Raw genomic sequence first — 27999 nt, forward strand, 5'->3', positions numbered from 1 at the left:
CGGATGGACAGAATGGATAAAACACATACATCATGGTGGGCCCCACAGAGTCCTGCCACCATGGAGGTCGGTGGTGACATGGTCACCACGCAATCTGCATCAGAAGGAATGAGCCATGGAAGACCAAGGAAGACCACGGCCCTGGTTTGATGATCCAGACCGTCCATCTAGTGGTCCTCATCATGGAAGATTTTTTTCCCCCCTGAATCTCCACGATGGGTGAATCATGGCCTTTAGCTTTTCAGCCATGGAGGTTCATAAGAGAAATGCAGCAACGATTCATGTTTAAATGAGAATATAACCCAGTTCGTGGACAGGATCTTCCAATGAGAGGCATGGTCCGCTCGGACTGACCTGATAGATGAAAGGTCAGGATGCAAGAAAAGCTTGAGTATACATTAGATTATACAGGTAGTGCCCTTTTTCGATGTTCCCATCGTTGATGGACAGCAAATCAGACAATCCCCAGATGCAGCAATCCCAATGGGTAGCCTTGAGATGGACAATTAATAAAATATATATTGAGATAGTCCACATTCAGCTGAAAAAAAGGCCAAACAATGGGCGGCGAGCTTATTTAATTATTTGAGATTTTTGGGCCATGTTCGAGTGGGACTACCAAATCAGCAATCCAAATAATGGTATGTGGGCCCACTAGAAAAAATTAAGAACCTAAGGATACCATGCACAATCCCTAGATATTAGGCTATAAAAGAATGAGATGGGAGAAAATTGTCTATAATCACCTAGCATGATTGAATTATTGTTTGTAGTTGCTTTGATTTCCTTCTCCTTCTTTCTCTTCAGCCTTTGTAGGGACTCTGGAGGAACGAAACTCCCTTCGGGGTTCCTAGGAGAGCTTCCTTCAAGCTCAGAGGGGCGATACAGGGACTGAATGGATAAATGAAAGGGTGGCCTACCATGGTCATGTGTTCAAGACATTGATTCTAGGCTCCCCAACTGTGATTATCACTGGAAAGGAAGGTAACAAGTACGTACTTATGGATGATGAAGCATTCGCCGGAAACCAGCCAGCTTCTCTTAGGAAGATCTTTGGGAAAAACAGTATCATAGAACTTACAGGAGACAGGTATGAAATCTGGCATAGGGCCGTTCGGCCTACCTTTTGATAAGGTGTCTGATGCTTAATTTTCGTTATGAGCCAAACTCCATTTCGTATTGTGCATTTGGATTTAATTTTATAAATTTTATACGATTTATTACTTCTCAAAACAGACCATAAAAAGCTCACTCACTTGTTTACAAAAAATATATTAACAAAGTAAATATGTACTTGATTTTGTGAAAGTTGCATCCAAAAGGTCCAATATTAGATCAATGCACTTATGAGGAAATATGTAGTCGATGGATCGACAAAGTCGATATGTATTTGATTTGGAAAATAAGATTGACAAGGTCAATATATAATTGATTTTGTGGAAGTTTTATCCAAATGGGGCCTTAGATGCACTTATGAGGTAATCTTGTACCATTTACAATGGTTTCTACATGACCAACCTCATTATTATTTTTTCTATTACAGGCACAAGCTTGTAAAGCGCGCAATGATGCGCTTCCTAAAACCCGAAAACCTTCAAGAATACATAGGAATCATGGATGGTTTGGTGAAAACAAGATTAGTGGCCGAAATGAAAGAGAAGGACACGATCAAGGCCGTGCATTTTATGAAGGATCTCACATTCAACGTTACATGCACTCTATTGTTTGGATTATATGATGAGCACGTCAAAGCGGCCTTGTCTGAGGACCTCTCCAAAGCATTGAAAGCGGCTTGGTCTATTCCTATTAATTTCCCGGCAGGCACCATCTTTGGGCGGGGTGTAAAAGCGAGATCTAAGATTGTTGAACGAATGGCCCCCATCGTAAGGAGGAGAAAGGAGATGCTAGTTGCTGGGACTGTCATTCCCAAGAGCGATGTGATCTCGAGCATGGCCGCACTGAGAGAGATGATGGAGAGCGGATTAGCGATGATGAGATTATGGATAATATAATCTCACTGGTAATTGCCAGTCATGATACTACAGCCATTCTCTTGAGCTTGATGGTATGGAAGCTGGCTAGAGATCCTAAGATTCATCAAAGAGTCTTGCAAGGTAACCATTTTCAAGAGGTTTTCTGGGACCACATGTACACTAGAGAAAAACCTTGAAGCTGTATCCATCTATTTGGCTATGGCCTTCTGGATGATCTGGCCCAAAAATCAGATTTGTGCCATTGATTCTAATAGTGTCCCACCTCATGATGACCAAACCAGCTTGATTTTTGATCCAGATCATCCTCAAGTGCGGTCCTGGTTTGATGATCCGCCTCCCTTTGTTTTTTCAACTTATAAGTTCTCAATTTTCAAACTTTAAATTCAAAGACATAAGGGGATTTGAAGAACTGTAAAAAAAGGACGGTCCAAAACCGTCTCAAATGACCAAAAAGGACGGTCATGGACCGTCGCAAGGGCCGTCAAATTTTGACGTGTCGTATTACTTAAAGGACGGTCGAAAACCGTCATTTTTATTGACAAAAAAAGGACGGTCGTGAACCGTCCTTAAAAAGGACGGTCTCGGACAGTCTCTTATGAGCCTTTAAAGGACGGCCATCGACCGTCCTTTAAAAGGACAGTCATAGATCGTCCTTAAAAAAGACTGTCGTAGACCATCTCTGATGAGCCTTCAAAGGACTGTCATGGTCCGTCTCTTTAATGGGCCTTTAAAGGACGGCCACAGACAGTCCGTAAAAAAGACTATCATGGACCGTCCCTTATAAGAGGGTCAATATACACCTGTTACATCATCATATTCTTCCTGATATACACCTGTTATATAATATATTTCATCATATTCACATTCACATCCATCTAAACCTAAACTACGTAAATCCAACATAAACTACATTCATCCAAACATAAACTACATCCATCTAAACCCAAACTACGTAAATCCAACATAAACTACATCCATCCAAACACAAGCAATCTTATCCACATTACATTCATCCACACATAAATACATATAAGTTTAACATCATAAAAAAAAAAAAATTAGCAACAATTTTCTTTTTGTGTCTTTCACCTGAAAAAAAAAATTATTAAACCAACAAAACATTATAATTCAGAATCATGAAGAATTGCATAAACTTCTTCCAAAAAAATGAGCACTTTTTAAAAATAAAACTGATCATTAAAATAGGTTCAGGTTTAGGTTTTAGGTTTTAGGTGTTAGGTTTAGGTTCAGGATTAGGTTTTAGGTTATAGGTTATAAGTTTAGATTATAGGTTATAGGTTATAGGTTAAGGTTTAGATCATAGGTTCTGGTTTAGGTTTAGGTTAAGGTTTAGGCTTAGGTTATAGGTTTAGGTTAAGGTTTAGGTTTTAGTTATAGGTTATAGTATATAGGTTATAGCTTTAGGGAATTAAGAATAGGTTAAGGTTAAGGTTTAGGTTTAGGAAATCCGGTCTGAGTTCGGGATCGGGTTTAGGTTTGGGTTATCAAGTTTAAGTTTAGGTTAGGGAGTTGAGATTAGGATTAGGTGTAGTTTTAGGTTCAAGGATTTGAAAATACATTTCGATTTTAGGTTTAAGTTTAGGTTTTAGGCTTATGTTTAGGTTATAAGTGCAGGTAATATGTTTAGGTTTATGTTAGGTTATAGGTTAACGTTTAGGTTTAGGAAATCGAGTTCGGTTCAGGATTGGGTTTAGGTTTGGATTAGGGAGTTGAAATTAGGATTAGGTGTAGGTTTAGGTTTAGGGATTTGAGAATACATTTAGGTTTAGGTTAAGGTTTAGGTTTAGGTTTAGCTTATAAGCAATAGGTTTTAGGTTTAGGTTTAAGTTATAGGTTACAGGTTTAGGTATAGCTTTAGGCTTAGGTTTAGGTTACAAGATAAAAGTTTAGGGAATTGAGAATAGGTTAAGGTTTAGGTTTAGGAAATCGGGTTCAGGTTCGAGATCGGGTTTAGGTTTGGGTTTTCAAGTTTAGGTTTAGGTTTAGGTTAGGGAGTTGAGATTAGGATTAGGTGTAGGTTTAGGTTTAGGGATTCGAGAATACATTTAGGTTTTAGGTTTAGGTTAAGGTTTAGGTTTAGGTTCAGGAAATTGAGAATAGGTTAAGGTTTAGGTTTAGGAAATCAGGTTCGGGTTCGGGTTTTCAAGTTTAGGTTTAGGTTTAGGTTAGGGAGTTGAGATTAGGATTAGGTGTAGGTTTAGGTTTAGGGATTTGAGAATACATTAAGGTTTAGGTTTAGGAAATCGGGTTCGGGTTCGGGATCGGGTTTAGGTTTGAGTTTTCAAGTTTAGGTTTAGGTTTAGGTTTAGGTTAGGGAGTTGAGATTAGGATTAGGTGTAGGTTTAGGTTTAGGGATTTGAGAATACATTTAGGTTATAAGTTTATGTTTAGGTTATAGGTTATAGGTTTAGGTTAAGGTATAGGTTTAGGTTTCGGTTTAGGTTATAAGCAATGGGTTTAGGGAATTGAGAATAGGTTAAGGTTTAGGTTGAGGAAATCGGGTTCGGGTTCGGGATCGGGTTTAGGTTTGAGTTTTCAAGTTTAGGTTTAGGTTTAGGTTAGGGAGTTGAGATTAGGATTAGGTGTAGGTTTAGGTTTAGGGATTTGAGAATACATTTAGGTTTTAGGTTTATATTTAGGTTATAGGTTACAGGTTTAGGTTAAGGCTATAGGTTATAGGTTTAGGTTAAGGTTTAGGTTAAGGTTTAGATTTAGGTTTAAGGATTTGAGAATACATTTAGGTTTTGGGTTTAGGTTTAGGTTATAGGTTACAAGTTTAGGTTTAGGTTTAGGTTTATGCTATAGGTTATAGGTTTAGGTTACGGTTTAGGTTTAAGTTTAGGTTATAAGCTATAGGTTTAGGGAATTGAGAATAGGTTAAGGTTTAGGTTTAGGAAATCAGGTTCGGGTTCGGGTTCGGGTTCGGGTTTAGGTTTGAGTTTTCAAGTTTAGGTTTAGGTTTAGGTTAGGGAGTTGAGATTAGGATTAGGTGTAGGTTTAAGTTTAGGGATTTGAGAATACATTTAGGTTTTAGGTTTATGTTTAGGTTATAGGTTATAGGTTTAGGTTAAGGTATAAGTTTAGGTTTCGGTTTATGTTATAAGCAATTGATTTAAGGAATTGAGAATAGGTTAAGGTTTAGGTTTAGGAAATCGGGATCGGGTTTAGGTTTTGATTTTCAAATTTAGGTTTAGGTTAGGGAGTTGAGATTAGGATTAGGTGTAGGTTTAGGTTTAGAGATTTGAGAATACATTTAGGTTTTAGGTTTAAGTTTTTTAGGCTTATGTTTAGGTTATAAGTGTAGGTAATAGGTTTAAGTTTATGTTAGGTTATAGGTTAACATTTAGGTTTAGGAAATCGAGTTCGGGTTCGGGATCGGGTTTAGGTTTGGATTAGGGAGTTGAGATTAGGATTAGGTGTAGGTTTAGGTTTAGGGATTTGAGAATACATTTTGGTTTAGATTAAGGTTTATGTTTAGATTTAGGTTTAGCTTATAAGCAATAGATTTTAGGTTTAGGTTTAAGTTATAGGTTACAAGTTTAGGTATAGCTTTAGGCTTAGGTTTAGGTTACAAGATAAAAGTTTAGGGAATTGAGAATAGGTTAAGGTTTAGGTTTAGAAAATCGGGTTCGGGTTCGAGATCGGGTTTAGGTTTGAGTTTTCAAGTTTAGGTTTAGGTTTAGGTTAGGGAGTTGAGATTAGGATTAGGTGTAGGTTTAGGTTTAGGGATTCGAGAATACATTTAGGTTTTAGGTTTAGGTTAATGTTTAGGTTTAGAAAATTGAGAATACGTTAAGGTTTAGGTTTAGGAAATCAGGTTTGGATTCGGGATCGGGTTTTGGTTTTGGTTTTCAAGTTTAGGTTTAGGTTTAGGTTAGGGAGTTGAGATTAGGATTAGGTGTAGATTTAGGTTTAGGGATTTGAGAATACATTAAGGTTTAAGTTTAGGAAACGGGTTCGGGTTCGGGATCGGGTTTAGGTTTGAGTTTTCAAGTTTAGGTTTAGGTTTAGGTTAGGGAGTTGAGATTAGGATTAGGTGTAGGTTTAGGTTTAGGGATTTGAGAATACATTTAGGTTATAAGTTTATGTTTAGGTTATAGGTTATAGGTTTAGGTTAAGGTATAGGTTGTGGTTTCGGTTTAGTTTATTAGGAATTGGTTTATGGAATTGAAAATAAGTTAAGGTTTAGGTTGAGGAAATCGGGTTCGGGTTCGTGATCGGGATCGGGTTTAAGTTTGAATTTTCAAGTTTAGGCTTAGGTTTAGGTTAGGGAGTTGAGATTAGGATTAGGTGTAGGTTTAGGTTTAGGGATTTGAGAAAACATTTAGGTTTTAGGTTTATATTTAGGTTATAGGTTAAGGTTTAGGTTAAGGCTATAGGTTATAGGTTTAGGTTAAGGTTTAGGTTAAGGTTTAGATTTAGGTTTAAGGATTTGAGAATACATTTAGGTTTTGGGTTTAGGTTTAGGTTATAGGTTACAGGTTTAGGTTTAGGTTTAGGTTTATGTTATAGGTTATAGGTTTAGGTTACAGTTTAGGTTTAAGTTTAGGTTATAAGCTATAGGTTTAGGGAATTGAGAATAGGTTAAGGTTTAGGTTTAGGAAATCGAGTTCGGGTTCGGGGTTTAGGTTTAGGTTAGGGAGTTGAGATTAGGATTAGGTGTAGGTTTAGGTTATAGGTTTAGGTTTAGGTTATAGGTTCTAGGTTTAGGTTTAGGTTTAGGTTTGGTTTTGGTTTTGATTTAGGTTATATATTATAGGTTTAGGTTAAGGTTTAGGGAAAGGTGGTTTTGATTTAGGTTATAGGTTATAGGTTTAGGTTAAGGTATAAGTTTAGCTTTCGGTTTAGGTTATAAGCAATTGGTTTAGGGAATTGAGAATAGGTTAAGGTTTAGGTTTAGGAAATCGGGTTCGGGTTCGGGATCGGGTTTAGGTTTTGGTTTTCAAGTTTAGGTTTAGGTTTAGGTGAGGGAGTTGAGATTAGGATTAGGTGTAGGTTTAGGTTTAGGGATTTGAGAATACATTTAGGTTTTAGGTTTAGGTTAAGGCTATAGGTTACAGGTTTAGGTTAAGGCTATAGGTTATAGGTTTAGGTTAAGGTTTAGGTTCAGGTTTAGATTTAAGTTTAAGGATTTGAGAATACATTTAGGTTTTAGGTTTATGTTTAGGTTATAGGTTATAGGTTTAGGTTTAGGTTTAGGTTAAGGTATAGGTTTTGGTTTCGGTTTAGGTTATAAGCTATAGGTTTAGAGAATTGAGAATAGGTTAAGGTTTAGGTTTAGGAAATCGGGTTTGGGTTCAGGATCGGGTTTAGGTTTGGGTTATCAAGTTTAGGTTTAGGTTTAGGTTAGGGAGTTTAGATTAGGATTAGGTGTAGGTTTAGGTTTGGGGATTTGAGAATACATTAGGTTTTAGGTTTAGGTTTAGGTTATAGGTTATAGGTTTAGGTTTAGGTTTAGGTTTGGTTTTGGTTTTGATTTAGGTTATAGGTTATAGGTTTAGGTTAAGGTTTAGGGAAAGGTGGTTTTGATTTAGGTTATAGGTTATAGGTTTAGGTTAAGGTATAAGTTTAGCTTTCGGTTTAGGTTATAAGCAATTGGTTTAGGGAATTGAGAATAGGTTAAGGTTTAGGTTTAGGAAATCGGGTTCGGGTTCGGGATCGGGTTTAGGTTTTGGTTTTCAAGTTTAGGTTTAGGTTTAGGTGAGGGAGTTGAGATTAAGATTAGGTGTAGGTTTAGGTTTAGGGATTTGAGAATACATTTAGGTTTTAGGTTTAGGTTAAAGCTTTAGGTTACAGGTTTAGGTTGAGGCTATAGGTTACAGGTCTAGGTTAAGGTTTAGGTTCAGGTTCAGGTTTAGATTTAGGTTTAATGATTTGAGAATACATTTAGGTTTTAGGTTTAGGTTTAGGTTATAGGTGATAGGTTTAGGTTTAGGTTTAGATTAAGGTATAGGTTTAGGTTTCAGTTTAGGTTATATGCTATAGGTTTAGGGAATTGAGAATAGGTTAACGTTTAGGTTTAGGAAATCGGGTTTGGGTTCGGGATCGGGTTTAGGTTTGGGTTATCAAGTTTAGGTTTAGGTTTAGGTTAGGTAGTTTATATTAGGATTAGGTGTAGGTTTAGGTTTAGGGATTTGAGAATACATTAGGTTTTAGGTCTAGGTTTAGGTTTAGGTTTGGTTTTGATTTAGGTTATAGGTTAAGGTTTAGGAAAATGTGGTTTTGATTTAGGTTATAGGTTATAGGTTTAGGTTTTAGGTTTAGGTTTAGGTTTTGATTTATGTTATAGGTTATAGGTTTAGGTTAAGGTTTAGGTTTAGGTTATAGGTTTTGGGATTTAAGAATGGGTTTGGGTTTAGGTTATAGGTTTTGGTTATAGGTTATAGGTTTAGGTTAATGTTTATGTTTAGGTTATAGGTTTTGGGATTTGAGAATGGGTTTGGGTTTAGGTTATAGGTTTTGGTTTTGGTTTAGGTTATAGGTTTTGGGATTTGAGAATGAGTTCGGGTTTAGGTTATAAGTTTTGGTTTTGGTTTAGGTTTAGGTTATAGGTTTTTGGATTTGAGAATGGGTTATGGTTTAGGTTTAGGAAATCGGGTTCAGGTTCGGGATCGGGTTAGGTTATAGGTTAAGGTTTAGGGATTTGAGTTTAGGCTATAGGTTTAGGTTTAGGTTTAGGTTTAGGTTGAGGTTTAGGTTATAGGTTAAGGTTTTAGGTCATAGGTTTTGGTTTAGGTTAAGGGTATGGTCCCTGCAAATACAGATATAAACACGGCCATCCGACACAAATTGCCAGGCCCTTCCAATGCTGTCCATAAAAAATGGACAGCTTCATCATGGTCATAATAGCGGTTCCCTCTTTCCAGGGAACCCCGCTCTTCCGGATAGCTCCGACGCACATCCGGGTCTGCTCCATCAATTTCGAGTTAATACATAAACATGGCCTGTCCAAATGGTCAGGCCACTCCAATGCTGTCCATAGAAATGGACCACTTCATCATGGTCATAACAATGGTTCCTACCTTCCAGGGACCCCGCTCAACATCCGGATAGCTCCGACGCACATCCGGTCCGCTCGATCAATTTGTATTAAATACATAAACATGGCCTCAAATGGCCAAGCCACTCCAATGCGTCCATAGGAAATGGACAACTTCATCATGGTCATAACAATGCGTTCCCACCTTCTAGGGACCCCGCTCAACATCCGGATAGCTCCGACGCACATCCGAGTCTACTCCATCAATTTCGAGCTAATACATTTAAAAACAACATAATTATATCTAAAAGCATCTGGATACCTGGAGAAGGCCTCCCATATTCGTATTGTTGGTTACTCATCCCTTTGTCTATAAGCCACAATCGACCAACACTTTCTATTGCTACCTGTACTCTGAAACCAACACAAATATAACTAGGAAACAATATAAGGAATAAGAAAAAATCAAGAAAACATTTACTAAATAAAAAATTTCCAATTTATCAGTAAGGTTCAATTTATTAGTCAGATACATCCAGCTAGACCAAATACTGCTTCTTTTTTCTAGATTGAAACAGGGTAGATAGTTGATGATCTTTTCATATATAACCAACGTGACATATGGAGAGATGGACTCACAATTATGCCATGTGCCTCACTCAAACATCTCCTAACAAATTTTCTTTCTAATACAACAAAAAAGCTCATCACTTGTCCATCCTCTGTTCATGAAACAAAATGAAGGTTCTTCTTGAAACAATGTTGGGTTTCAAAATCAATTTGAAAACACTATATATAAGCGTGTTTTGCATAAATGATAAAAGCCATATATATAAGATCTTGATGTCACCAAAGAATATATCAAAATCAATTTGAAGGCATTGTGGATAAGTGCATTTTGCAGATAAGTATGATAAAAGGGTGTGAAATACCTACAGAGACTGTCCAGACATCACACGAACATATCATGACAGTTTTACATTCAACAAGAATCTAGTTTTCTTTTTTAAAAAATATATATTTTTACATTTTTTTAATTTTTTCACAATTTTGTTTAATTTCGCATTTTTTTTTCAAAATATCATTTTTTAGTTTGACTTTTGTTATATAACTTTTTAATTTTTGTTGTCAAAATACAAAATCCTTTATAAGGAACACTGTCAGTTTGAAGATGCACAGAAAACATCACATTGGAGTTGGGAAAAAATGATGCACCTTGCAAGAAAGCATGTAGCTTCTGCTTCCGTAGCTTTAGCTTAACAGTACTTATCGAAACAAGACCATCCACACTATATGTTAAAATCTGGAGCATATGCAAAGTTACCAATAAGAAAATACATGGAAGCAGCTGGCTCAATCCTGATAAGGTAAGACACTAAAACAAAGTTTTTATTTATGAAAGAAGATTGCATTTTTTCTGATCATCAAGATAATTATCTTGATGATTTGAAGAAAAAATGGGAGAATGAATTATTGTGGAAGAAAAGGACACAACCTCATTCATGAGACTCTTATTTACTCCAAAATTAGTAGCAGGTTCCATGTTCAAATCATTAGATGAATTTTGTTGTTGCTGTTGGGCTTCTGCTTTCACCTACCCAGCATCTGCATTACAAATAATAACAAATTTTTATTTCGAGAACAAAGAGAGGAACTAATAAACTTGGAATGTAGTGAGGGTACATCGAATAGTGATGTCATGAGCACTTGCATCTTTCGCTCCAGCTGACATCAATGCATGCTGAGCAGACTGTTGATGCATGGAATTTTGCTGTAGTGAAGAAGATATGATAGCAGGGAGATCCACAGGTGAAAAATGAATTAAATCATGATAATACATAAATGGGAAACAATATCATACTCGAAATCAATCACTTTAAGATAGATATAGACACCTATTTTGTGAATATGGTTCAAATAAGGTTTTTCCTGACCTTCACTACAATAGGGGATTCCACCTGTTGCAGGGCAGCACCTACTGCAGTTCAGCTGAATATATGCTTGAACTTGCACCACAAGAGAAGCAAATCTCTCCTATACAAATACCTGAAAATCCCTCTTCTAGGAAATCCTGGATTTTATCCACATCGTCCATGCATTTAGCCACATTATTTTAGGGTGGGTCCTTGCTCTTGCTCCAGTGGTAGACTCTTAGCAGTTCAACACCTGGTCAAGGGATGAATTCCTCATGTCAAATCAGTGGGTCTATACCAGAATGGTGATTCCTTACATGTGCAGACATACAAAACATGTGCAAGATTTGTGATGATCAATGAGCAGTAAAGATTAGGTGAATGTATTTTAGCAAAAAATGTTGTGCAAATTGCATGTGACAGATAATTGTAAAAAGAAAAAGAAAAAGAAAAGAAAGAAAAGAAAAAAAAAACAACCACATACCTTTGTCACATCCTACACCCGATGTCCATGTCTATCAGTGAAACTCTGCATAGTTCTGCATAATCACAACAAACCCTAAACTAAAAACAAGAAATTGAAATTCACACTCAAACCAGAAAACACCCAACAGAAGACAAATCAAGAAACAGAGACATACGCATATGTAACTTCCCAGTCTTGCCTAAAAGGAAGAAAGGGAAGAAAAATACACCAAGGAAATACTATATACAATTGGATCCAGAAGTTTGTGCTTCTGTAATGAATTCTGCATATGAAGCCTGACCAACAAATAACCAGATTATACTCCTGCCAGCAAGGACCTTTAAAGAGAATCCATAGTTAATGCTTATAGAGAAGATTTTAGCCATTTTGTTCTGAAATGCTTTTCCTTGATAACAAGTGAATTTTGATTTCAAATATAGCACACGACATGATATTATAGAGGACTCGAGAAATTTCTACTTGTAGCCACGAGGAGCTACAAAGTATACCTAGAAAATAATGTAGTTGAAAATGTGTTAGAGATGGGGGTTTATCATTTTTATACACGCATAGGATAAATAATAGTTTTCTATGATACACTTTAAGCATCATCAGTGTTTGTCCATATGCAATGTCGAATGAATTGATTGTATCTAGATCTTTGAAATGACACATGATGTTAAGAGTAAGTCTTGATCATGAGACACATTCTAGACGTAGATAATTTTTCATTCTCCATATATTTGGTTCTATCATCTATGTAGCTGTTCTAGAGATTTTTCTTTTACACACGCACTCACACCCCACACACCCATGCACTCACACCACAATGGATTTTAACCACTATAGGCACTTGAACCTATGACCTCATGTTGAAACTCTTGTGAGTATACCACTGAGGCATGACTAAGGACCCATGTTCTAGAGAGAACAAAAGATGTAGTTAAATTATAAAGAAATTAGCATAAAGCAAGATTAATAGCAAAATGCCTCAAATAAAAACTTGGCATTAACAATCATGTGGTATTTCTTTTATTGCTCGAACTGAATTTGTTAGATTAGCACAAAATCAGTAAATAGTCCATCAAATGAATGTGAAATCGGTAGTCTTAAATGACATAATTTAGGAAGCAATTTATGTTGAGCAACTCGTTGGTGGTATAAAGAAGGGATATGATCACTTAGTGTATTGATTCAAGAAGGCACTTATATATATATTCATTATATTGAATCACAAGTGACCAATGAGCATGCTATTTGGTAAGCACAATGAGATCACAAGTGACCAATGAGCATGCTATTTGGTAAGCACAATGAGATCACAAGTGACCAATGAGCATGCTATTTGGTAAGCACAATGAGATCTAATTTTTGCAGGCAATGACAATGCTCTCAATGATGAGTTTAGTAAAGCTATGGTTTGTGAATTTGAGATGAAAAACATGAGTCTCAAGGTGTATTATCTTGGATCGAAGTAAATCAAACAGATGATGAAATTTTTATTTGTCAGGAAAAATATGCATAGAAATTTCTAAAAAGGTTTAAGATAGAAAATTTCAAGTTATAATCAGTATGCAGACTAGTGGAGATTAGATTAAAGTTAAAAAAACTACAAGAAAGTCAATCTAGTACTTCATATACACTTCAAGTGATTAATCAAGACCAAATAACCAAATATACTCCTGCCAGCAAGCACAATTTTCCGTAAATGGCTAAAATGATCTGTAAAAATAGATGAATGGCATGGATAAAATATATACATCATGGTGGGGCCATAGATCATGGTGGTGCTGCAGACGAAATCGGATTGCATACTGAGTTACTCAGTACGCTCTTATTGTACTGAGTAAACTCAGTAGGGCCCACCTTAATCCCAAAATCCCTAAATCCCCATATCCCAAAATCCCTAAATCCCCAATCCCCAAATCCCTAAATCCCCAAATCCCTAAATCACCAAATCGTTTCAATCGGTATTGAGATTGAGAGAGAGAGAGAGAGAGATACCTCATGTGGATGTACGAGAGAGAGAGCACCGAGAGAGACAGAAACAGAGAGAGGGCGCGGTGGAGAGCGGACCGAGAGAGAGACAGAGAGAGAGAGAGAGAGAGAGAGAGAGAGGATGCGCGTGAGTGAGAGAGGGCGGCGAGGGAGGGAGGGCGGCGAGGGAGAGAGAGACAGAGAGAGAGAGAGAGAGAGCCCTCGCCGAGGGAGGGCAGGGGTGAGAGAGTGAGACAGGAGGGAATGCGCTTGGGCGCGCGCGGCTCTTTTGAGCGCACGCCCAAATTTGGGCGAGATTGGACGGTGCTCTGTGGGCCCCACCATGATGTATGATTTTCATCCATGCTGTCCATCTATTTTTACAAATTATATTAGAGCTTTACGCCGAAAATTAAAGGAAAATAAATCTCAGGTGGTCCACACCACATGAGAACAATAGTGATTGGATATCCACCAATAAAATCCTCCTAAGGCCCACTGTACTGTTTATTTGACATCAAATCTGTTGATTTGGTCATCCAGGACCAGATGAAAGGAAAAAACAAAAATAAGCTTGATCCAAAACTTTTATGCCTATTGATCATATTTTTAATGGTCGACGCTCATTCAACACGTTTCCTGTGAGGTGGTCCACTTGAGATTTGCATATATCTCATTTTTGGTCTCATATTGTAAAATTATCTGTAAAAATATATGGACAGCATGGATGAACACATACATCGTGGTGGGAGCCATGGAGCACTGAACACTAGTCATTGGTTAGTGTCAGGGGAGTAGTCAATCCATTCTCAAGCGTACAAAGTAAATCTTATGGGAGCCACCATAATTTATTCATTTTATCCACTCCATCCATCCATTTTAATATATAATTTTATTACATAAGTTCAAAAATGAAGCCTATAAAAATTTGAAGTGGACCACATCATAGGAAATAGTATAAACTGAACGTCTACCATTAAAATAATTTGTAAGGCCACCGAAGTTTTGGATCAAGTTGATACTTTAGTTTTCCCTTCATCCATGTATTTGTAATCTATTGAACAGGTTGGATGACAAATAAAAATCATTGTACCATAGGAAGATTTCAACGATGGAAATCATTATTCCTAATGTGTTCCCGTGGTATGGTCCATTATGTCCACATCGTCCATTTGAGAGAGAGAGAGAGAGAGAGAGAGAGAGAGAGAGAGTGAGTGAGAGAGGGCGTGAGAGTAAGAGTGAGAGAGGATAGAGAGCGAGTCTCTCTTACGAGCGGTCATGGGTCACATGGTCTGTGCTCTATGAGCCCCACCATGATGTATGTGCATGTTTCATCCTTGTCATCCATCTATTTTTCATTTTATTTTATGGTATGAGACAAAAAATGAGGTATATCCCAATCTCAACTGGACCACATTATAAGAAACAATGTTGAATGAGCGTCGACCATTAAAAACCTTTTGGGGGCCATATAAAGTTATGGATCAATCTGATATTTTTTTTCCCTTCATCTGGGCCTGTATGACCTAATCAACAGATAGGATGTCAAATAAAAGGTACAGTGGGCCTTAGGAGGGTTTTAATGGTGGATATCCAATCACTATTGTTTTCATGTGGTGTGGTCCACCTGAGATTTATATCCCTTTCATTTTTAGTATTTGGCCCTAATATGATTTGTAAAAATGGATGGACAGCATGGATGAAACACATACATCATGGTGGGACCCATAGAGCACCGACCAACATCCAAAAACGGTTACTCGCCTCGATCATATTTCGTATGAGAAAGATATTGGGCAAACAAGATTGATCAACAATTTGAGTGAATTTTGATTTAAACATCTGAAGTTATTTACTTTTCATGTTTGGACTGATCAGATTGTCCAAAAACAGTTAAAGGTTGTTCATAATATCAAAAATATATAAATGAATAGAAAACACAAACATCAGCTTGATCCAAAACTTCTATAGTCGCCAAGAAATTTTAAATGGTAGAGGTTCAATCACACTATTTCCTGTGGTGTGGTCCACTTGAGCTTTGGATATGCTTCCTGTTTGTTCTTTAGACCTTAAATTATCTGTTAACATGGATGAATGGAGGGGATAAAATAAATAAATAATGGTGAACCCCACAAAGTTTACTCTGATAAAGGTAACGAGTAATTCACTTAAATGTAGTGGAGAAAGGTTTCCTTAAAACATTCATAATCATATATTGGGCCTGCCTAAATGTGATTCACATATCCAACCCACTCATTATGTATGTCCGACCAAGTTTCAACCGCATCCAAAACTCATGTGGGCCCCACCAAGTGCTTATATTTTTTAGGATGTCTTCACATAGTTTTAAATGGTATGGCCCACTCGAGTTTCGTTTACCGATGATTTTTGAGATATCTCATAACTATAAATGGGACACATCAAATCCACGATGTTGATGTTCGACACACATCATGATGAGGCCCACAAAACTTACTAACATCAATTCTTAGGTTCTCACAAGGTCAGTTATAAGTTGGGTCACAATTTTAACCAGAATATTTGGCCCATTTTACATGTCTAGTTCATTCACTCTATTTTACTAATTAATTCTCAATTTGACTAGTTACTCGCCTTAATCAGGCTACATATATATGAGAAAGATATTGGGCATACAAGATTGACCAACAATTTCAGTGAAATTTGATTTAAACGTCTGAAGTTATTTACTCTTCAATTTGAACTGATTAAATTGTCCAAAAACGATTAAAGGTTCAATTAGTAGATGTGCCTAATAATTTAGTAATTTTATTTTTCACAATTAAATTTAACATTTTTTTTTTCAAAATGTATATATTTTTTTACTCTTTTAACTAAATATCATTTTTATTATAAATAAATTTAACATTTTTTTTTTACAAAATTAATTTTCTTTTTAAAAAAAATATTTTTTTTTTACAATTTGTCAATTTTTTCACAATTTTGTTTAATTTTTTAAATTTTATTTTTCAAAATATCATTTTTTAAATCTCACTTTTGTTATATAACTTTTTAATTTTTCTTGTCAAAATACAAAATCTGATTGGTGGACTTGGTATGATTGGATGGATGTCAGTTGTCTTTTTTTTTTTTTGAGATTCCATTTGGCTTAAACTATATTCCAATTCCTTTTTAATTAACAAGCAGCTTAAACTATATCTAAGCTGTGCAAGTTTGCATCTCATTGCTTTGGAGACGAGTTAATAGTCGAAAAATGATAACATGAGAATGGCCTATACTAATGTATACATTTGGTACCAATTCTTAATGTTGGCAACACCTGGCATACCTGTACCTCTCCAAAGGTCACACTGATTGGATGATCTTAACTGTCTGAAATTGCTGTTGGATTAATTTGGACCATTTTCTTTTTGACTATCCCGAGGAACATTGACTTGTACTATTCTTTTTAAACATCTATATGCTTCAATCTCCTTTGGTCTGCACTTGTGTTGAAGGGCACATCTATTATGTTGGGTAGAACACTTATTTTAATATCACAATGATTGGATAATCTCAACCATCTGATATTACCGTTGAATTTAGACCATTTTCTTTTTTTACCAAGGTATTGAGGAACTTTGATTTGCACTCCTCTTTCTTAAATGTGTATATTTTTTTTTAACCTCGAGTTAACACTCTTCTTCTTCTTCTTTTTCTTTTTTCTTTTCACGTTTACATGTTTTTAATCCCACCTTGTGTATTGTAGGCCACATCCATTCAATTTGGTATAGATCCTTTTTTTTATTCAATTTTTCTTATCAAAATACAAAATCTAGTTTTCTTTTTTAAAATATATTTTTTTTCTACATTTTTTCAATTTTTTCACAATTTTGTTTAATTTTTTTTTTTTTTTTTCAAAATATCATTTTTTATTCTTACTTTTGTTATATAACTTTTTAATTTTTGTTGTCAAAATACAAAATCTAGTTTTCTTTTTAATATATATATATATATATATATATATATATATATATATATATATATATATATATATATATATATATATATTTACAATTTGTCAATTTTTCACAATTTTGTCTAAATCATTTTTGTTATATATCTTTTTAATTTTTCTTTTCAAAATACAAAATCTAGTTTTCTTTTTAAAAATATATTTTTTTTTTTACAATTTGTCAATTTGTTCACAATTTTGTTTAATTTTTAAAATTTTCTTTTTCAAAATATCATTTTTTAAATATCACTTTTGTTATACAACTTTTTAATTTTTCTTTTCAAAATACAAAATCTAGTTTTCTTTTTTAAAATATATTTTTTTTTTTACAATTTGACAATTTTTTTACAATTTTGTTTAATTTTTAAAATTTTCTTTTTCAAAATATCATTTTCTTATCGAAATTTTTTTTTTTCAAAATTATCAACTTTATTAAAAGTTCTTAATTTTTATTTCAAAATCTAAATTTTTTTCTTAAACATTGTTAGTTATTTTTCTAAGCTTTTTAACTTCTTTTTTTTTTTTCGAAATTTGTAATTTTTTTTGTTTTTAATGTTTGACTTGAGCATTAGTCTAATGCAGACGGCCTTTGACAATCTCAAATAATCACAATAAGACGGCTAAGGACCGTCTCTAATAGAGATGGTCGTTGACAGTCTCAAATAGGGACTGCTAAGGACCGTCCCTAATGCAGGTTATTTTTGACTGCTAGTAAAAGACGGCCGTTGACCGTCTATAATTGAGACGGTCCATGACAGTCTCAGATTACCAATACAAGACGGTCAATGGCCGTCTCTAATAGAGACGGTCCTTGACAGTCTCAAACAGAGACAACTAAGAACCGTCCCTAATACAGACTTTTTTTTACAGTCTCAAATTACAGAAAAAGACGGCCAACAACCGTCTCTAATTGAGACGGTCCTTGACAGTCTCAAATTACCAGTAAGAGACGGCCAATGACCGTCTCTAATAGGGACGGTCTTTGACCGTCTCAAATTCCAGTATATAAGACGGTCAGGGACCGTCTCTTATTCCAGACGGTCAATGGCCGTCTTTTATCTGCAGTTAACGACAGTTTTCGACCGTCTTAAATGATTTGTGGACGTTCAAATTTTTAAGACAATAATAAGGACGGTCATGGGCCGTCTAAAAGTTTAGAGACGGTTTACGGCCGTCTCTAAAGCGTCTTTAAACCAAGCAATTTTAGAGACGGTCCAGAACCGTCTCTAAATCCGTCATTTTTTTCCATTTTTCACGTATAAGGGGATTTGAAGATTACAAAAGAATTATTTGGATTTAAACAAAGTTGGGTATGATTAAGCTGTCTGGTCCAGTTGTGGTGGCACTAGCTATCTAAATCATACAATTGAGAAAAGTTATTTTGCTACCTGTTTATAAAACACCTTAAAATAGATAACAAAGACGGATTATGACACACGTGAGGAGCTTAACCTGAATAATGGCATATGTAATATTTACAGCTGATGTGCATATTGACACATATCATGTATTGCGTGCTTGAAGATTGATGGTAGTGCATGCGCACATATGGAGTTGCACATGTGGTGCATGTGTGGCTGAACATGAACTTCTAGGGTTGCACATGTGTTGCATGTGCAAGGAGGAAATACTTCATCATATGCACTGAACTAGAGAAATAATTCTGCCTTTTTGTTTTTGTTTTTTTTACAAAAAATTATCAATCTGTGATAGTGGACAATATATAAGACTACTTATATATCTCTATTTTTCTACCTTCACGTGTAAAAATGGATTTCACAAACTATAGACAAGCTTGCTCTGCTCGAAGAGCTAATTAATCTCAACATTAATTTCATAGGGATGTAGGAATAACTTAATCAGTCACTCTCTGATTGCACAATTTTGACCCATAGGCTATAAAATGAATGGATAAGATTATTTATGAAATTTAGTCCAATTAACATTTTTAAACCCTAAAATTTTGGGGCTTATAATGGGCCACTTAGCAGTTATCAACAATTACTTTGATCAGACAATTCTAACCATTTCATGCAGGGTTTGCAAAGCAAATGTCCATAAAAAAGAAGGCCACCTTTCTGATGGGTCCTTACTCTTGCTCCGGTGGTAGACTCTTGGGAGTTTCAACACCCGGTCAAGGGTTCCGGTACCCATAGGTGGTAAAATTCCACTAGGCGTGAGTGCGTGGGGTGTGTGCGTGTGTAAATAAAAAATAAAAATTTAAAATTTTAAAAAAAAATTTGAAAAAAAGGAAAGAAAAAGAGGCCACCTTTCGGATGGATAAGATAATTCAGTTAATATAATTTTTATTCCAACGTGGACAGAACACATGGAGATTTTGAAGGAGAGAAACACCGGAAGGAAGGCTCACATGGAGTGAAGTGCAAAAGATGAAATATACATGGAGAGTCGCGCAAGAGCTGATGAGACTCATCCCTCCTGTCTTTGGTAGCTTTAGAAGGGCGGTTAAAGATAGCAGCTTTGGAGGCTATGACATTCCCAAAGGATGGCAGGTATGTATATCTACTCATCTAAGCTTAAAGGGCCTCCGGGCTTTCACATGGTATACTTGTTTGGCAATCCAAGCTGTTGGCGGGACATAACCCAAAAGTAAGACACAGCATATGAAAGTAATCATCTGAATTTGTTCTTGGAAACCAAAACATTTAAAATTCTATTTTTAATATAAAATTTGAAACAAAATACAACAGAACATGCCCCACAATTTAGATGGTTTAGATGGCCAAGTGTCATATGCAAAGAGGGAGAGTAACCTTCAAATTCAAACTGGTGATAAATTGTCGTACAGTCTAGCCTCTTAGGAGTGTTTGGAAACTCTTATTACAATGCATTAGATGATGCTAACATAATGATTATTCCTACAATACTTGACAAGAAATACCATAATAATTCAACCCTCAAATACTACTTTTAGGATTGAATTCTTTTTTTAAGGAAAATATTGTGTTATATGAAACCAATGTTTGGCAGATGTTGGAATATCAACAGACTAGATAATGCTCATTACTCATATTCATTTGCAAGTTGAGTGTTACATGTTTAGGGTGTTGAAGACTGGACCTTGTAGAATCACCTTAAATTGAAACGAATAAGAAAAACAAAAATTTAAGCAACCACGCATAGAGAAGACATGATTTTTACATGAAAAATTTCTATAGAAAAAAAACGACGGCATAAAGCGACGGTCAATCTACTATTTATAAAAGATTACATGAATGGAGAGATTTTATAATAAGAAACCCTAACTTTCTTATCTTGGAGGCTCTCAAAACATCAAAAAATAAAAAATTATAATCCCTTCTTAACCCCAATGTAACTTATCCTAAAAGTCAATATTTTAAAAGACATATCAAAAATACCTTTCCAATGATCCACTATGAAACATGAGTTATATAAGCTCAAAAAAGTGAATAGGCCCCATAATGATTTTGATGTCACAATTTTAACAAAGAGCACATATAAATGATATCAACTATGTGCTCACAAATATATTGGATTTCATGTGCGGCGGACTGTTTAGCTAAGCAGAGTAGTACATCCTAAGAATTCAAGCGCCTCTCGGTTCCCTATGATCTCTCCTCTTGTTAGAGGTTCTTTCTTTTTGGACAACATAGGGCTGTGATCTATTAGGAAAAGAAGATCGGCTATGTATAGGATAGAAGTGATCCAGACCATCGAACCTTAAATCGGGCGTATCTTGCAATCCGGAATGAGTTATCTGACGTAAAATATATGATTTTGGGGTAGAACGAGCTACTGAAGCCAACCAACCCCGCTATGCCGGGTTGCGTAGCCCGGAATTGTGAAAAACCCCTGGATTGACGGTCGTTTCCCTGTTTTAATTTCATTTTTACTATAAATAATAAGTTTTAGTTTGATTATAACTCTTCATCCGTCGAGCTTTAGGAGTTGCGCCCAACGTGAAAAGAGCTTAGAATAATTAGGAGAACGGTTTGGTGAAGCCAAATAGGACACTTACTATTTTTGGCCGAAAACCTTGCGCACTAGTAGACATCACGACCGTCTATAAATAGTAAGTTTACTATTTATAGTAAGTCGCGGATTCTAAGAGTTTGAGTTGTAGTTTGATTCTAATTTCTTTCCCATTGCTTGGTAGCCCTATTTAAAGGGTTGTAAACTCGTTTTTATTCATCAATTAATCAATTTCGAATTTATTAGAATTTATTTCTATTTTCTGCTTTCTTTCCTCGTGGATTCGAGAAGTCTCTGTGAGGAGTCCAGAGAAGCTCCGTGGATTCGGAGTAGTTATCCTCATCACGTTCATCTCTGCGTCAATTGGTATCAAAGTGAGGATTTCCCTCAGCCGATGGCAAACAACAAAGGTATGAATCAAAATCCCGTGGATGGTGATCCAGGATTCGTTATCTTTCGGAAAGAATGGAAGCTTTCCACCGGAGAGTCGATTGACCATGCAAGGGCCGCAGGCAACTCTCGACCGTCTTGCCAGATGCGCTACTTCCGCCCGAGCCCTAGGCGGTGCTCCACCACCCATGGTGGCTCCACCACCCATGGTTGCCTGTACGACCCAACCCCGATTTTCGTAAAGCACTACCGGTGGCAAACCGTAGGGCTACACCAGATGATTCAAGTTCCTGACGAGGACCTTAATGAAGGTTTTGCTCGACGACCAATCCATGGAGGTGATCATCTAGATCGTGAAAAAGACTATCGAGGTAAGGTGAACTTCCTAGTTTTAACAGCTTTATTACGTATAGAAGATTTTCTCGATTGGCTAGCAAGTAGAGAGATACTTTGATTACATGGACGTGCGGATCATAAAAGGGTAAAATTGGTAGCGTTTAAATTAAAATCGGGTGTTCCGCATGGTGGGAACAATTACAACTCTCACGAGCCCGTCGAATAAGGCACCCATCTCATCATGGCCACGGATGAGACGTCTTCTTCGATCACGATTTCTCCTAGTGATTATGAGCAGATATTATTCCAACAATATCAAAATTGCAGATAAGGAAATCGAATAGTCATAGTTACATCGAAGAATTTCAACGGTTGGCTACACGAAACGATCTGTCAGAATCGAGTCACAGAAGGTAGCACGATTTATAGGTGGGTTGCGGCCGATAATTTAGGATCGAGTTCAGATGTACCCGGTCGGGACCGTGGATGAAGCAGTTCAATTGGCGGGTACGCGAAACACAACTTGCAAGAGCTCCCGCTCGTCCATATCCTTCAAATCGACCCCCATGATGGGTCCCACGTAGGATCCAAAGCTTGCCACGAGGAAAAGATCCAGACATCAACTTCCTACAACCGCAAACCGTGATACGGGAGCGGCTCATCCAGACCTCAACGTGCAAAGACCCACAACAAGAGGTTCGAGTAGAATTCCCAAATCCTTATACTCGCTAAGGTCGAACAATTGTACTCTGGCCAACCGTGCCACTTATCAAACACTTGTCCTCAACGCCCGCACGCACTTGACTATAAACGAAGGGGGCATCAAGAAGAGGCGCAGAAGAAGACCATCGCTTTGAAGAAATAGCAGGTGGCGATAAAGTGACGGCGAGGATCGTGGTGAATTTCTAGTTGTGAGGCGATTATTGTATGCCCCAAAAGGAATTACATCCACAGCGACACAATATATTTTGTACTCGGTGCACTGTCAACGGAAAGGTCTGTGATGTGATCATAGACAGTGGTAGTAGCGAAAATATCGTCTCGAGAGTAATGGTGGACAAGTTGCGGCTACCAACGATGAAACATCCTTCCCCATACTCTATTGGCTGGATAAAAAAGGTGAATGAGACCAAGGTAACTGAACAATGCACTATCTCATTTTCAATTGGTAAAAATTATAAGGATTAAATACTTTGTGACATGGTCGATATGGAATCTTGTCATATGTTACTCGGTCGACCCTGGCAATCGGACCGTGATGCGACCCATCGGGGACGAGATAATGTCTACGTATTCGTCAAGGATAGTCGAAAAATAATCCTTGCCCCTATGGCACCAGAGAACCACCCTGAAGCCTCTAAAGTGGAGGGGAGTTCCCTCTTGACCATTCGGGATTTCATGGAGGAATCCAAGGAAACTGGCGAGGTATACGCCGTAGTAGTAAAGGGCGAGGAAGAGGAACCCTCAAACATCCCTCTAAGTTTAAGACTGCTAAATGAATTCAAAGAAGTCGCCCGAGGATTTACTTGATGGATTGCCCCCATGAGGGACATCCAACATCACATAGACATCGTCCCTGAGGCTAGCCTGCCCAATCGCCCTCATTATCGGATGAGTCCGAAGGAGTGTGAGATACTTCAAAGGCAAGTGGAGGAATTGATCTGTAAGGGTCTCTTGAGAGAGAACATGAGCCCATGTGCCATACCAACGTTTATTAACGCTAAAAAGATGGAAGTTGGCGCATGTGTGTCGACAACTGAGCAATCAACAAAATTATCATCAAATATCAGTTCCCAATACCACGGTTGGACGATATGCTCGATATGTTAGAAGGGGCCAAGGTGTTCACTAAACTAGATCTAAGGAGCGGGTACCATCAGATTTGTATTCGACCTAGTGATGAGTGGAAGATGGCATTCAAGACCAAGGAAGGGTTGTATGAGTGGCTGGTCATGCCCTTCGGCCTATCGAAGGCACCAAGTACTTTTATGCTTTTGATGAATCAAGTTTTAAAACCGTTTACTGGCCGATTTGTGGTAGTATATTTTGATGACATATTGATATATAGCCAGGATGAGGCAGAGCACAGGAAACATCTCAGGCAGGTGCTACAGGTCCTACAAATTAACAAGTTATACCTCAACTTGAAGAAGTGTAGTTTTTTAACTGACAGCCTATTGTTTCTAGGATTTGTTATAACGTCCACAGGTATTCGTGTGGACGATGAAAAGGTGCGAGCTATTAGGGAATGGCCGATCCCGACAAACATTCATGAGGTGAGGAGTTTTCACGGGTTGGCGACTTTCTATCGTCGATTTGTGCGAGATTTTAGCACCATAATCGTGCCTATAACAGATTGCATTAAAAAAAGGACAGTTCCAATGGACCGATAAAGCGACAAAAACTTTCATGAGATCAAGCATCATTTGTCTACAATACCAGTCTTGGTGCTTCCTAATTTTGACAAATTGTTTGAGGTTGAGTGTGACGCTTCATACGTCGGAATTGGAGGAGTATTATCACAGGAAGGCAGGCCGGTAGCCTTCTACAGCGAGAAGCTCAGCGAAGCCCGAAAGAAGTGGTCGACTTATGAGCTTGAGTTGTACGCAGTTGTTCAGGCGCTGCGACATTGGCGGCATTATAAAGAGAGTTTGTTTTGTACACTGACCATCAAGCATTAAAGTTTATTAATAGTCACACTAACATGAATCGTGTGCATGCTAGATGGGTTGCGTTTTTACAGAAATTCATGTTCGTTCTGAAGCACAAGTCAGGGTAGCAGAACAAGGTGGCTGATGCACTTAGCCGTCGTGCATCACTACTAGTTACAATGAGCAACGAGGTAGTCGGCTTCGACTATCTCAAGGAGCTGTATGCCGAGGATGAGGACTTCAAAGATTCTTGGATGAAGTGTCAAGAAGGTCACCCCAGTGACCTTCATATACAGGACGATTTTCTCTTCAAAGGGAATCGATTGTGCATCCCCCAAAGTTCTCTGAGGGAGCAGATTATTCAGGAGCTACATGGAGGTGGCCTTGGTGGACACCTGGGGCGAGACAAGACGCGAGCTCTTGTGGAAGAGCGGTATTACTGGCCGCAGTTAGTACGTGATGTGGGAAAAGCCGTACAACGTTGTCATGTTTGTCAGACCTCCAAGGGGCAATCTCAGAATACGGGCCTCTACACCCCGTTACCTGTGCCTGACGGTCCTTGAGAGGATTTATCAATGGACTTCGTGCTTAGTCTCCCACGAACACAACACGGTACGATTCGGTGTTCGTGGTGGTAGATCGTTTCTCAAAGATGGCGCACTTTATCCCATGTAAGAAGACCCTCGATGCAACACATGTGGCGAATTTATTTTTCAGGGAGGTCGTTCGGCTACACGGGGTCCCCAAGACCATTACTTCCGATCGTGACACGAAGTTCATTAGCCACTTTTGGCGGACTTTATGGAATCGATTCGATACACGACTTCAATTCAGCAGTGCTTACCACCCACAGACTGATGGGCAGACCGAAGTTGTGAATCGCACATTGGGAAACCTCCTTCGCTGTATTTCAGGAGAAAAACTGAAGCAGTGGGATTTGTCCTTGTCCCAAGCAGAGTTTGCATTCAACAACATGGTGAACCGCTCGACAGGGAGATCACCGTTCCAGATTATCTACGGACGAGTGCCTCGCCACACACTTGACTTGGTCCCTCTACCCAAGCACCCAGGCACGAGCATTGCAGCAGAACATATGGCAGACAAGATCATGGGCATCCATGCAGAAGTGCAGACCAAGCTACATGCCTCGAACGAGAAGTACAAGGAACAAGCGGACAAGCATCGGCGACAAAAAGTGTTCGAGGTGGGCGACCGCGTTATGGTCCATCTGCGCAAAGAGAGATTTCCGACCGGGACGTACAACAAGTTGAAAAATAAGAAGATTGGACCCGTCCCAATCATCCGAAAGATTAATGATAACGCTTATATTGTTGATCTTCCAGATGACATGGCAATCTCACAGACTTTCAATGTCGCGGACTTGCCGAGTATCATGAACCGTGAGCATGACGAAAAGGCCCGGCCGATTACGTAGTGGAGGAGACGATGCGACGAGTCGCGGACAGTTACATGGCCAAGATGGATCAGAAAAGGCCCGGTCGACGACAAAAGTGATACAGACCATTGGACCTTAAATCGGGCATATCTTGCAATTCGGAATGAGTTATCTGACGTAAAATATATGATTTTGGGGTAGAACAAGCTACTTTAGCCAACCAACCCCACTACACTAGGTTGCGTAGCCCGGAATTGCGAAAAACCCCTGGATCGACGGTCGTTTCCCTATTTTAATTTCGTTTTTACTATAAATAGTAAGTTTTAGTTTGATTATAACTCTTCATCTGTCGGGCTTTAGGAGTTGCACCCAACGTGAAAAGAGCTTAGAATAATTAGGAGAATGGTTTGGTGAAGCCAAATAGGACACTTACTATTTTTGGTCGAAAACCTTGCGCACTAGTAGACATCGCGACCGTCTATAAATAGTAAGTTTACTATTTATAGTAAGTTGTGGATTCTAGGAGTTTGAGTTGTAGTTTGATTCTAATTTCTTTCCCATTGCTTGGTACCCCTATTTAAAGGGCTGTAAACTCGTTTTTATTCAGGAATTAATCAATTTCAAATTTATTAGAATTTATTTCTATTTTCTGCTTTCTTTCCTCGTGGATTCGAGAAGTCTCTGTGAGGAGTCCAGAGAAGCTCCGTGGATTTGGAGTAGTTATCCTCATCACGTTCATCCCTGCGTCACTAATATAGGGCTGTGATCTATTAGGAAAAGAAGATCGGCTATGTATAGGATATGATAGGCAGGCCACCCATTTTGTCCCTAGTCTTTGCCCGAATTCCCTCCTTGTAAATTTTGCCTCATCAATGAAATTCTCCTTTTTCCAATATATATATACATATATATTCGATTTCAAAATTCATCATAAAATGCCATATCTCTTGTTGGAACTGGCATGTCAAAAGGACGGATTAATTCAATCCTTTCTATCAATTTCAAATGAAGGTTGGAATTTATATCCCATCAAATACAATAATATATATAATTGGTTGAAAATTTCTCTAACAAGCACGCCTACATATCATGCATGAGACATCCAAGTGCAGCAAACTTATATGGACAGCATCTTGTACTCATCCATTGATCACACGCATGCATGTGCAGGAATATGGATGAGCTACACAAACCATAGACATGATTGTGAATGGAGCGTAGCCCGTAAATCACACTGATAGGATGATCCCAACCATTGATAACATCAGCTGCTCAACTTAAACCGTCGATCATTTTCCTAATTGTTCACATGATGGCCATGAAACAGATGGATAGGACACCACCCAACGTTTGACTTTCGGTATATGTTCCATTTGTGATATCCCCCAATTTGGATGGTATAGATTGACACACATCGTGCCACATGTGGACTAGATGAGTCACCACCATTTCATCAAACCCATGTTCATTTTTCATCTCGGTTGCACGTGCATCTCACGCTTTTATTGTATCTGATTTCAGGTGCTTTGGGTCTCCCCGCCAACCCACATGGACAAGTACTTCTTCGAAGATTCTGATGAATTCAATCCATCACATTTTCAAAACCCATCTAAGCCGATCCCACCGTTCGCTTACATCCCATTCGGTGCTGGGGTCCACATGTGCATTGGCAACGAATTCGCTAGGGTCGAGGTGCTCACCATCGTCCATCACATGATCATAAACTTTGAATGGTCACAAATGATTCCCAACGAACCGATCACACGCCAACCGATGCCCTATCCATCCATGGGCCTCCCCATCAAGATCAAAGCCAGGATTCCATCAGATTAGGTCACAGATGCTACTTGTATCTCCTGACTATGCAAAGCGTAGCACTGGAAATGAAACTCCCGTTTGTATGATACTTTAATTAGTGGGAAGTGCCATTTTCGTACTCGGATTAGCTA

At 37.8% G+C, this 27999-nt stretch overlaps 1 protein-coding gene across 1 annotated transcript; it reads left to right on the forward strand.

Annotated features, from left to right (window-relative positions):
* Window positions 1–862: 862 nt before the first annotated feature.
* On the forward strand, window positions 863–27999 carry LOC131253593 (taxane 13-alpha-hydroxylase-like). Its single transcript, XM_058254648.1, has 4 exons — window positions 863–1090; window positions 1544–2114; window positions 19648–19836; window positions 27572–27999. Exons 1-2 carry the CDS (start codon window positions 1002–1004, stop codon window positions 2010–2012), a joined length of 558 nt encoding a protein of 185 aa, XP_058110631.1. The 5' UTR covers window positions 863–1001; the 3' UTR covers window positions 2013–2114; window positions 19648–19836; window positions 27572–27999.

Source organism: Magnolia sinica, chromosome 8, assembly GCF_029962835.1.
Source record: "Magnolia sinica isolate HGM2019 chromosome 8, MsV1, whole genome shotgun sequence".
In the NCBI taxonomy this organism is placed as follows: Eukaryota; Viridiplantae; Streptophyta; class Magnoliopsida; order Magnoliales; family Magnoliaceae; genus Magnolia; species Magnolia sinica.

Bases quoted from the DNA above. Each gene is read 5' to 3' on its own strand.
- LOC131253593 (XM_058254648.1), top strand. From the start codon at position 1,002: ATGGATGATGAAGCATTCGCCGGAAACCAGCCAGCTTCTCTTAGGAAG. The intron at 1,091-1,543 runs GTATGAAATCTG...TTTCTATTACAG, and splicing joins ATAGAACTTACAGGAGACAG to GCACAAGCTTGTAAAGCGCG.